Source organism: Tinamus guttatus, unplaced genomic scaffold (genome assembly GCF_059628265.1).
Source record: "Tinamus guttatus ecotype Peru unplaced genomic scaffold, ASM5962826v1 Tinamus_guttatus_pri_ptg000039l, whole genome shotgun sequence".
In the NCBI taxonomy this organism is placed as follows: Eukaryota; Metazoa; Chordata; class Aves; order Tinamiformes; family Tinamidae; genus Tinamus; species Tinamus guttatus.
In genome coordinates, this window is record NW_028288573.1 from 472403 (window position 1) to 485319 (window position 12917).

General features: G+C 40.9%; 1 protein-coding gene across 1 annotated transcript in view; it reads left to right on the top strand.

Annotated features, from left to right (window-relative positions):
* The window catches only part of SYN3 (synapsin III), a 189784-nt gene that overhangs the window by 42846 nt on the left and 134021 nt on the right, over positions 1-12917 (top strand). The window contains exon 4 of the mRNA XM_088535308.1: positions 1663-1754. Coding sequence (XP_088391434.1) covers positions 1663-1754 — 92 coding nt within the window. The remainder of the gene's footprint in view (positions 1-1662; positions 1755-12917) is intronic.

Here is a 12917-nt window from a genome sequence, read left to right on the forward strand (position 1 = left end):
AATCACTGACTTCCCTCTGCTTGTGTTTGAAGTAGGATTTATTTCTTGGTAACTGGAATTTTCCCCCTGCTTCCATTGTAATAGGGAGTTACAATTATGTAAGATCACGTAAGGAAGTTGCTTTGAAAGGTTTACACAGAGCTGCAGACATGAAATGAAGCAAACTCATTACTTCATTGGATCTCCAGTCCACAGTCATTGCTTAAAAGTTATGAAGATTTTAAAAATAGAAAAGTCAGATGTGATTTTTGTAGTCTGGCCTCTGAGCCTTACAGGTGCACCAACTCTCCATTTGCAAGTTTTTCCATGTGTTCATGAGGACAAAACCTGCTCTTTTTTTTTTTCTTTTTTTTTCTATATCAAAGTTATTCTTGGCATTATCTTTTGGTTACAGCTAGCAGAATTACTAAGAAAACAATAAATACTGCAAGAACCTCAAAAAAACACAAGCTTTAGCAAGACTTAAGAGCTCACCCTGCTTAGAATATTATTCTGCCTTTACCCAGGTTCTATCTCACTGAGCCTGAAAGTAACACATTAATAGGAAGGGAAAAATGCTTCTCAAAGGGCGAAGACAAAATTTTCTGTTTCAGATTTTGTATATACATTGCAAACATCTGCTTGAGTGGGAAAAACATTGACCTAAAATAGGCTTCTGAATTCATCCAGACATTCATCCATTTACATCTTTCTGGCAAGCTAGGCCTTACATGGTCACAATAAATGAACATTTTATTCTAGGCTAGGGTCTACTCATTCAGTCCTAAAGAACAGATTAAGAAGTTGGAGCATTAGTCTAGCTCTGATCAGCTAATCCTGACATCCTCAACCTCCTCTGAGTGGCCTGAGACCCCCAAGTCTCATTTGCACTTGTGAAGGCTATGGCAGATGGGCACTAGAACTAGCTTCCATGCTGGAGGATTATCACACTTCTAGCCAAGCTAATCACTCTGATTAATGCCTTAACCTTCACTGACACCCACTACAGTCATAATCACCCCAAAGTGCATTGCCAGTTGCTTCTCATAGCTTACGTATTCTTTCCCAACCTTTCCAGACTTGCAGGTTGCACTTCTTTTAAACGATAAATTGTTTTAATAATTGGGTAGTGCTGTTAATAGCCTACCCAGCTTTGCTAACCTTTAACAGTTAAAAGCTTAATAAGTAAACCACATCAGGTGGTTGCCTTTGCTTATCACCTTCCTAAGTTATAATAAGGCTTTCTAGCTATTTAGTGAGGTATAAATCTTTTGTGTTATTTGGTTTATAGCTGTGGCATGACAGCCAATTCAGACATAATTCTAAATGAATGTTTCCAAGTGGAAACTTGGAATTTGAATTCAAATGACCTTACCCCCTCTTCTAGTATTATTATTATTAGTCTTTCCTGTGTGCATTTTTCAACTTGCTCATTCTTAATTCCTTCTGTACTTATTACTGCAATCAGCCTAATCCTGTATACTTGTAGAACCCAAGTGTGGGAGCCATAAATACTTTTGCAGTCTCTCCAGGGCAAATCAGCTGTAATTGGATCTACTGTTGCCTCATGAAGAAAAAAAAATGGAAAGACACATTCCATCTGAAGACAATTCTGTGTCTGTGTGCATGTGTTTGCGTCTCTTCTGGCCTCAAGTAACGCTCTGTCCTCTTGCTCTGCTCCAGGCTGAGTTCTCCGAGTTGAACCTGGCTGCTTACGTCACTGGTGGCTGCATGGTGGACATGCAGGTCACGAGGAACAGCACCAAGGTGGTAAGGTGAGGAGCAGTATCTTTTCTCACATTTCCTGCAGTAACCTGGGAGCGGAGAGGATGACCAGTATTTGAACTAAAGCAAACATAATTGTGTTGATTTCAAATTTTCCTGGAGGTGTGGAAAGAGTGATCTGACTCTGGTGGTTTTGTATCAGGTCTCAATTGCATCTTACGCCATACAGTCATTGTTTCCTGTCCAGATCCCTCATTTAATCATAAATGCTTCCCTTTTTTAGTTTTTTTTTAAGCCTTGGGCCTGTTAATGTAATGGGTGGAAAATGGATCTTCCTTTCACTTGATTTTTCTCTCCTGTAGGATTCTGTCAACTCACCTTGAGCGTAACCAGTATTTTCCATGCATTAGCCTGCCTGTGCAAGCTCCAGAGCCTGGCAGACTGCCCTCACAATAGCCACAAAGCCTGGTTTTCTCCTGAAATACCACCTTTTTCTGCCAGAGATTTCCCAATCCTTCAGCCTTGCCCTGTCATTTTTTTTTCAGAGGAAATACCATATCTCCATTGGATGGGGATTTCTATTTCTGCTAGCATTATTCTATAATTGTAGTCATTTCAGGCAAAGACACTTAGCCTGGTCAATGCTTCCCTAGTCATGCATTCAATTTATTATTTGGAAATATTGGTCTCCTTTCTGACACCAGAGTGCCTGCAATTTGAAATTAGTATGTTAGATGTAATCTTACCAGTGCTATATAAAGAACAGTGTAGGATGTTGCCACATCTGTGCATGACAGTAAAATGTCTCTGTTTACACAGACCTAATATTACCTTTCACCTTTTTATTCCCAAGCCCACATCTTTATTAATTTCTGTCATTCCAATTTCCAACCCTACATTTCATCTTTAATACAATAGCTTTTCTTTGTCCATGGTGAAATCTCATTGTCCATTTTTCTAGCCTCTCCACTTCTTTTTGTACAATTCACTTGCACTTTCTGGTGTGTATGGTGTCTCCAGGTTTAATAACACTTGAACATTGAATCAGCACCTTTGTCTATTTACTTCTAGAACAGAAATAGAATGCAGATGTGTACAACTGCAAGACAGGAGATTTTTGAAGTGGATTATCAGAGCAGCTGAAAAATGGTGATTCTGACAGTGCTGAGTTTAATTTCTCAAGATATCATTTCCAGTTCAAGCAGTCCAATGCAACACTTGTCACTGTTGATTAGCTATGACTGTGGTCCATCAATTCCTCTCAGGTCTTGACAGCTCTTAGTATGTCTCCGCTTATTCTTTGGTGCAATTTCATGAGTCTCTGCTAAAAATCTTAAAGTTTGAGTCTGTTATATCCATTTGCTATCTCTTGTCCCACAAATGTCTGTTTCTCAGCAAAGGAAAGTATATGTCCTGTGAACCCACCACTGGAATGTCCATCAGGCAGTACGCCGTGCTAATGCACTCTTGTGTTCATTTGCTCATGATACTGGAAGGTTTCCCAAGAACAATTTTCTAGGTTGATCACATCTTCATCTTCCTTCCTATGCCTTTCCTCCCAAAGTCATTTTTAAGTCTGGCAGAAAGCTCTTCAGCTATTAAACTGAAACTGAAGACAAAATTTATTTCACATGAGTGTCTGGGGCATGATGTTCATGTTCCTGCTTGTGGTATATGAACATGTATTAAAGCTAGCTTTTCTGCATGGCTTTTTATATATGAAAAAGCATATGTTCTTACATGTTCAGATTTTGTATTTTCATCTATGGATATTTTTTTCTGTGCAGTGGGAGGTAGATTTGGCAAACAGATGTCTGTCTAGTTCCCCAATATATATGGCTGTGTGCACGTTTTGTCCATGGATTGAAATAGTCCTTACAGACACCACAGCATGTGCTGATGTGCCCATTCCTCTCTAGTTCACTGAGTTTAAAAGCCCATACCAGCAAATTTACAAAACCACTCTTGCCTATGCTTTAGAAATTGTGGAGACAAAAAAACTCTTTGCTTTAGAAAGCTCATTAAGGAACACACTACTAATGGCCCTTCAGCCAGCCTCTGAACACTGGTTGGCATGGAGCTGCACAATATATTTTGCCTCAACATTTTGTTTGTTACCTCTCCTGCAATGGATGTTTCCCTCTGCTCCATGGATGCTTTTCAGACTTTCCACTATTAGTGAAGCAAAAAGAAGATTAAAAAGAGCATGTCTTAATTTTTGAGCTGAATTCTGTATATACCATACCTGAGTTTTAGTATCTCCTTTGTGTCTTGTCCTTGGTCTTTCCACTCACCACTTCATAATAACATGCTGCATGCTCATACACAGAAAAGCAAATGAAAATATTTTATTATTGTTTTCTGCATGTTCCTGCTTGAGTGTTATATATTCTTTTGTTATGTCATCTGCTTAGATTTCCCTCTGTGCCAGCAAGCAATGGGCTGTTATGTAGAGCACAATCTTCAGAAATCTCGGTTTGCAGAGAGATTCATATTGCATGTAAGCATACACCAAATTATTGAAATATTTTTTTAAGCGGAGACACTCGACTGCTTGGGGCATGCAAAAAGGTGCAGATGCTTTGGTCTATCCACATGCATGCAGCTTGCTTCCTGCCACCCTGGAGCACCCCATCATACTAACGATGTATTTCCAGACAACTGTTGGGGTGCTCCCACTGCAGAGGCAATGCTACCTGCGGCACCTTCCATGCACTGACCCTGCTGAAGCTAATTTGATGTTCTCTGTGGTCCAGTTGTCCTAGTCACAGGAGCACTCTGAGGCAAATGGGAACAATGGAGATATAACTATAATACTGTGTCAATAAACGAGTTGTCCTAAGTGTACAGCCTCAGCAAACACTACTGGAGAAAACATCAAGGAGAATTTCTGCAGCTAAACTGCAGTGCAGGAAGCTCCGTGCTCAAAAGCTGTTGATATTTAATCAAGAAATGTAAAGGTCCAGTTGTCCCCTTGAGTTTGGGAACCACAAAACTAACTAAAGAAATTTAGGAAAGAGATACGTTAAAAGTTAATAATAGCAGTAACAATAGCAGTAATAATAATAGTAGTAACACTAAATATAGTCATAATAGACTGAGCAAACTTGAAACAAGAGACTACAATTTCCAAGAGATCAAATTATTTGACTTGGACGCAGTCCTTCAGCCTTTGTGCACACAGACAGAGGTCACTGAGGAGGTGTTCCTAAGGATGTATGTGTTGGTCATACACATCTCTGATCCAGCACTTACTAGGCCTCTCTTAATTATTAAGCATGATCTTCAGTCACAAGTCGGAATGTTTCTAGGCCACAAGATATAACACTAATTCTGCTTTTTGAATAGCTTGTGTCCTAGGGAAGATAACTGGCAAGTTATAGAAAGGAGATGTGAATATCTAGGTAACAGGCATACTTGGGATTCCTACCCTGCAAACCCTTCCTTCTTCACGCTCCCCTTCAAAGCAACGATAACAGAGCGCAGTAGCTGAGCTAAAAATAGTGAAGACACTTTAGGGCAGTGAATTTTAAATCTACAAAATGCTAAAAACCTTTACGAGTAATAATAATAATAAAGCAAACACTGGCATATTCTCTACAGTTTTAAATTAAGCCAGCTGAATTCTAGTATTCTAGTACTGAATTTTAATATTCTAATGTTCTATTACCTATTCAATTCCGTCATTTTGTAACACATCTTCTATTTCTTTATTTAAACTGGAGACGACTTATTGCATGCTTTAATCAAAGCTCTTTCTTTGCCGATCTCTTGATTCTTTCTAGCACTGCAGATTTAAGGCATTCTTTTAGACTCTGGGTAAACTGACTTGAATTACACCAGGAAAGTACTATGGTTCTTCTTCCTGGGGAGGGAAAAAAAGGAAAAAAAAAACACTGCTAGAACAAAGGTACAATAATCCTTGAAGTCCCACCCTTATCAGTGGCCTGGAGCAGGGAGGGGAGTGACTGGACATACTTTTAGAAGCATTATTTTAGAAGTCGATTAAAGAGAGCAAGGAACTCAAAGTATACAAACTTCCATACTTCCTAGTCTGTATATTAAAAAAAAAATCATTTTAGCCAAGTTAGTAAACAACATTACATGCTGAAGTTAAGCATTACTTAGCTAGCCCTACTTTTCTATGAGTGTGGCTCTCATAGTGCAAGTCAAAAAAAAAAAAAAGAGGTTTCCACCTCCTTTCTCTCCGTATTAAATTTTGCACAGCTGTAGTACATGGTGATGGATTTGATAGTTTTACTGAAAGGTGGTACTTGAAGTAGCGAATATCCTCCAACACACCCATAAAACTGCTTGTGTTTTCCTGTGCCATTTTCACCATGAAATGTGATGATTCCATCAGCCCATGGACTCCATCAACCTCTTCAGTGCAGGTTATCTTCAAAGCTGATAGAAAAAGGGCCAGCCATGGAGCACCTCTATCTCTCATCACCCCTTTGCCTCATACCACACCTCGTATCACTTCTCATCCTGATCCAGGACCAAGAAGGGGGATGACAAGAGTGCTGGGATCAGCACCTGCCTTGGCCAGAGCCAAGGGGACCTGCTGGCATACCAGCCCTTGTTACAGTCACACTCCTTTGGTTGGGATTGGCACCAGACCTTCAGCAAAGAAACCTTAGATGTGTGCAACTGGAGGCAGCTTATCACCAGGTTCAGGCAGGTTCATCACCAAGGATCCCTTACCTGTTTAGACAAAGCAACCCCTTCAACAGCAAAAATGCCACCACTTCTTGGTTCGGTGGAAAAAAGAATTTCGGACAGGGAAAAAAAAAGAAAGAAAGAAAGAAAGAAAGAAAGAAAGAAAGAAAGAAAGAAAGAAAGAAAGAAAGAAAGAAAGAAAGAAAGAAAGAAAGAAAGAAAGAAAGAAAGAAAGAAGAAAGAAAGAAAGAAAGAAAGAAAGAAAGAAAGAAAGAAAGAAAGAAAGAAAGAAAGAAAGAAAGAAAGAAAGAAAGAAAGAAAGAAAGAAAGAAAGAAAGAAAGAAAGAAAGAAAGAAAGAAAGAAAGAAAGAAAGAAAGAAAGAAAGAAAGAAAGAAAGAAAGAAAGAAGGAAAGAAGGAAAGAAAGAAAGAAGGAAAGAAAGAAAGAAAGAAAGAAAGAAAGAAAGAAAGAAAGAAAGAAAGAAAGAAAGAAAGAAAGAAAGAAAGAAAGAAAGAAAGAAAGGAAGAAAGGAAGAAAGGAAGAAAGGAAGAAAGGAAGAAAGGAAGAAAGGAAGAAAGGAAGAAAGAAGGAAAGAAAGAAAGGAAGAAAGAAAGGAAGGAAGAAAGGAAGGAAGAAAGGAAGGAAGAAAGGAAGGAAGAAAGAAAGGAAGAAAGAAAGGAAGAAAGAAAGGAAGAAAGAAAGGAAGAAAGAAAGAAAGAAAGAAAGAAAGAAAGAAAGAAAGAAAGAAAGAAAGAAAGAAAGAAAGAAAGAAAGAAAGAAAGAAAGAAAGAAAGAAAGAAAGAAAGAAAGAAAGAAAGAAAGAAAGAAAGAAAAAAAAGGGCCAATACTGCCTTTTAAAGTACTTGTATGGATTCTGCATTCTCCTCACTTTGCACAGGTCTACACACACATGCATGAACACACACAGCAAAGTGCCTGAAGTTTACCTCAGAAAAGTACAGAGCTGTGTCACCTCTTCTGGCATTACATACAAGGAACAGGATTTTATTTTTTTTCATTTATTTTGCATTTTCCCAAAAGGTGCCTTCATATCAACACTTCTGCAGTGTAAAGAGGCCTTCAGTGTTGGCACTGCAGCCATTCGTTAGAGTATTTATGCTTTCAGAATATTATAAAAGTGACTTAGTATAAATGAGATTTGGGTTGTCTCTCCTTCTGACAGCACTATGACTCCCAAACTATGATCTCAGCCTCTGCATGAGATTAAAGGCAGTACTATGTTTGCCTTTTGGGCTTTAAAAACCATCAGCTATTAATTTCAGGAGATGTGGGAATAAGGCAGAGGTATGTTGAAAATCTGGACAGCTTCTTACATAGGCAATACTAATGTGTTTGGGAGCATTTCAGTTTTTTAAGGATATAAATTAATCATGCACCAGACTGCTTTCATATCCTGTCTCCCTATGGAGGTGGGTTTTTTTGCCACTGGGGCTGATCATCCAAGGCAAAAAACATCTTCTGGTGTTTCTGCACGCTACCTACCATGGCGATGTCCTGCCTCATGGCACAGAGCTCCATCATCAGCACAACACTACAGGCAGCAAGAGCAACAGCTCTGCCCTGGCAAATAGGGCTACCCTATTTGTTCTACCTTATTTGTTCAAGACGGGACATTATCAGCTCTGATAAAACTGGTAGCAAAGCAAGACGCTTTGACAAACCCTGGCTGTGGGGTGGGATCTCTGCTATGATGCTTAGTCCTAAAGACTTTATCTGAATTTTGTCAGGTAAATTTTTCTGTAGAACATGCATATTTCCCCTAGCCAGCTGACCGATATGCCCATGTCACTCACACCTGTGGTGGGGCTAGTGAATGCCCCAGGTCCTCTACCCAAAGCCATCATCCTTTTAATTAAGTCTTTTCCTGTTGTCTCCAGCTGATGTTTGCCTGCATTCTGTAAACAGGATGGCAGCCTGTTGAGTCATGGTCCAAACGGACCAGGGCCTAAGAATGCTTTTTCCCGGCTGCATATTTATGCGCTGCAAAGCTGTGTAACTCCCATACAGCATGAAGAAACATGGCATTTTACATGGTGGGAGAAACTGGCCACTGCAGCCACAGGTGTCTTGCTGCTATTTGGAGCTGGCAGATCCTAGAGGCATGTGTATACTATAAAAGGTCTGCCTGCTCCAGGTTGCAAGGCTCCTGAACTTCAGAGGAGGATATTGGACCTTTCTCCATCCCGCTTCTGGGTTCACCCACCTCACAGGGGCCACCTAAGAGCTTCTCCCTGACAGAGGTGGGTAGGTTTTCTGTCCTACAAAGGACGAGCCATCTTGTCACACAGGAGCTGCTCATTGATAGGAGATGAGTCTTTTCTTGCCTCGTGAGGACTTGTCCACTCTCAAGAGCTGGGAGGTCATGGATGCAGCTACTGTCCACGGACACTGATGCAAGACATATCAACAGGCATGAGGTCACTATCCATCTTCTCACCTTCCAGTAACCTTATGTCAAAGAAGAAACCTAGGCTCTGTCTAAATACTATCTGTTTAAATTTGACTCTTGATTTTGTTGGGGGGTTCTTTTTTAGCACTACATCTGTTTTGTTGCTGTTGTTGTTTTTTCCCTCTCAAATCAAAATTCTGGAGATCTCTGCAAAGATGCAGATGGCCCAAAAGATGTGAAAAACCTATCTATCTGGAGAGTTCAGGTTCCTAGAAGCCAGATGGAAAAATATATTGAGCATATATTTCTCCCAAGATTAACAGAATGTGCCACACTGTACAGTATGTGCTGTATATTTAACACTGAGCAACATTTGGCCAATATTTTGCTTTGATGGCATGGCAATATGTAAATGTAATGGAGATACGCATGTAACATCACGTAACCTTTTACAAGGGCACTTCAAAGAAAACAACAAAGTGCCAAGTGACCACTACCCCTACCTAAACTTCCTGCAGAGATAAAGGACTGGAATAAGGTGTCAGATAGGGTAGACTCTGGCATGTTGTAGCTACATACAAAGCAATTTTATACCACCAGTAAACATTTATAAACTCTACAAATGATTCCCACACAAGTGATGACTTACCATCCACTAATACCACCCCCCAACCTGCCTGTCTCTCTGCTCTTTTTTCTTTGAGCAGGAGCTAGGAAGTTGGGGTGTGTTTATTTATTAATTTTCAGCTGCTCCCATCCCAGTTTTTGCTGCTAAACAGCTGCTTGGAAGGCCTGCTTCTCTCATTGGGGTTTAGAGATCTCCCAGATGAATAATGTCCCCCTTCACCTCTGCAGCTGGCGCCCCGCCGACGTGCAAGCAGGATGCTGACAGTTATTGGGAAAACATTTGGAGCGCAGGCATCTGCCAGAAAGCAGAAGTCACTCTGAGCAGACAAGGGTGGGGAGCATCTCGGAGACTAAACTGCTCCCTGGCCCTTTCCACATTTACAGTCACTCTTTCCGATCAGAAATGTGCTGCCAGCGTCTCGAGTGTTCATCAATTAGTTAATCCTGGACTGAATGCAAGGATGATTAAAGACTGATGCAGATTGGTTCAGTCTTCATCAGCGTCCCTCCCTCCCCCCAGTCTTGTCTTAATTTGTCTCCTTTTTTACCTACTTTTTTACTGGTGTTTCTTCTGGGAATAACAAATGGGAGAAGTGAAGGGCCAAAATCTGCACTATACTGGTCTAGGAAGCCTTCTGACCCTGGGACAGAGTGTACTCTCAACGATAAGTTGGAGAGATGGGGAGTAATTCATATGATAGAGGGCAGAGCTGCCATTCAGAGGGACCTCATCTGCAGGGAAACAGGCCACAAGGAACTTGATAGAGTTCAGGAAAGACATCTGCAAATTCCTGCACATATTAGGAATAACCCCGTTTACCAGGGCAGGCTGGAGGCCAATTGGAGAGAGAGACACACTCTATAGAAAAGGACCTGGGGGTCCTATGTGCCCTGGCAGGGAAGAAGGCCAGCTGCTGATGGGACTGCATTTGCAATAGCATAGCTAATGAGACTCTAGTTCACATCTGGAGCCCTGTGTGCAGCTGTGAGGTCCCCAGTACAAAAAAAGAAACATTGACGAATGGCAACCACTTAAGACAAGTGCCACCAAGATGATAAAGAAGTAGAGCAAAAGACATCCAAAGGTGAGATTGAGAGATGTATTTTCTCAGTATGCAAAAGAAAAGGCTGCAAAGGACCTACTCACATCCATCAACTAAGTAATAGGAGAGTAGAGAGAAAATGAAGACTTCTTGGTCTTTTTCTTGAAGGTGTGTAGTGAAAGGAAGAAAAACATTGGGCTCAAGTTGAAGCAGGTGAAATTGCAACTACAGCAAGCAAGAAAACTTCCACAGAGAGGGTGGTCAAACACTGAAACACATGCTCAGAGAGACTAGGGACTCCTTATCCTTGGAAATATTCCAAATTTGCTGGTCAAGACTCTGAACAATCCAAGGTAACTTTAAAACTAGCCCTGCTTTGAGCAGAAGGCTGGGTCAGATGACTTCCAGAGATCTTCCCTAACCTAATTATGCTGTTCTGTGATGTTGGAAAGTATTCTGATCACCTTTAAAAGCTTTAGGTCTGAAGCTTTTCAGAAGGCAAGCTACTGGTAGATGCAATTGCTTCTTTGAGGCATTGCTAGGATACATATGCATTTCCTGGTCAAGGTTGATCTGTTTACAAATGAAAACAATGATAAACTTTGGAAACTGTCATTAAATAGTTTAGGGAATTTTGGAAAAGCATTTTAATGGCTTTTTGACTTTTGCCATTGGTCTGTCCATGGCAGGCAAATGAAAGTATCTTTCAAGATGTCCTAATCTCTGTGTACTAGTCCTGCTCCCACTGCAAATATAATTCCTGTTTCCTTCTCCTTTTATTTCACTAGACTTCCCCACAATCTCATGGTTTTACTCAGAACCATTTCTCTATTACAGTGTCCCCAAAAGACCGCCTGTTCCTCCTTCCAGCCTGGAAAAGCCAGCTACTTCTCTGTTCTATGTTGCCTTAAACTGTTTCTCAATAACCAACTCTGAGCTACCTTACTCCCATAGGTAATGGCATCTTACTGCAGAGAAACGTCGTGGATAATCTTTTCAGTGTCAATTCTCTTCTTATCACCAGGGGTGTATGACAGGTCACCAAGACATATACCGCAGCTCCTGCGATTGTTTAACTTCATAGTTAACATCAAAAATCTCTTAAATTGTTTTATATCCCCTTATTTCTGGCAAGCCTATTGCCAAGAAAGCTAATCCTATTGAGATTTAAGGGTAGATGGTTCCAAGTTAAGAAATTATATCCTTCACTCAGATCTCTTCCTTTCTCTAAAGTATTAGATATTCTGGACCCAGACTTTATACTTGGGTTTGTCTCTGAGGTATAGTTTAATGCTAAGCAGGAAAGAAACTGCTAAAACATATTGGAGCAAGTTGAAAAAGAGTCAGTTAAATGCGAACAAACATCCAGTACTGCAGTATCAGAATCAAGGACTGGCAGCACTAACAGCTTCATAGCCAGATACTTGTCATCATCCTGGGGTGATTGACTGTTTTAATCGGTAATTACTGGTCAACCTCAATTGCCAGGAGGGGAGGTAGGCTGAGCAGCAGCCATCAGCCTTGACTAACATCTGGCACAAAGAGGGAGCTACTGCAAGCTGAGAAAGAGCTACAGGGGCCTGTGGGGAGCTGCTTCACTCTGGGGGCAGCCAGTGATGTCCTGCACTGCTCAGATCACTGCAAGGCCTCTGCCTTGTGTAGCAGATGTCGATGCTTGCGGTGATACGAGTTAAAAGGAATGTTCCTTTCCATTCCAGGGGAAAACAAACTCACAAGTTATTTCAATCTGAAAATGAAACTTTTCCAGTCTCCTACGGTTTTTTTACAAAGGATTCTTATATCCCTATGCCACTCAGGGAAGATGTTACATGCAGTTTAGTGGCCTTTCTTTTGCCAGAGAGGGCTGGGAGCCAAAGTGTAAATGAGAACTGATCCCCTAGGGTCTGAGGAAGGGTTTTCTGCTGAAGACAGGGTCCAGTTTTCTCCTGGAAGGTTCGTCTGTCTAGTTATCATGGTAAGGAAGATTCGTGACTTCAGGCAGGTTTCTGCCCTGCAGTCTGGAAAGGGTACTTCACCAATGTGGAGATCACTAGGAATACGTTTTAGATCTGTAGTGTACTTTTAGTTCCATTTATCCCTGTCTTCTTGCTCATTGCATGTTTGAAGCTTGACAGCCCCCCTTATATTCCCTCTGTGACCAAATCCATTCTTGTAACCTGTCTTTTGCAGGGGTTTGTAGTCAGGAGTCACCAGTGGTGGTATAAGAACTGAACAGACAGATCTAGCGAAAACCAAAGGCATGATGTACTCCTGCCATTGCTCCTAGTCCTGCCAGACTTGGGTACTGAGGATCCCAGTGTATTAGGTGCTACTGAGTTTGACTGATCTAATGTTTTAGTCAATGGTGTTTCAAATGTGGGACTTCTCTATAACCTGTCTTTCTACATATGATTTCCACTTTCTGTCATGTTTGACCCTACTGGGTTGCATTGAACTAGCAAAGAAAATAG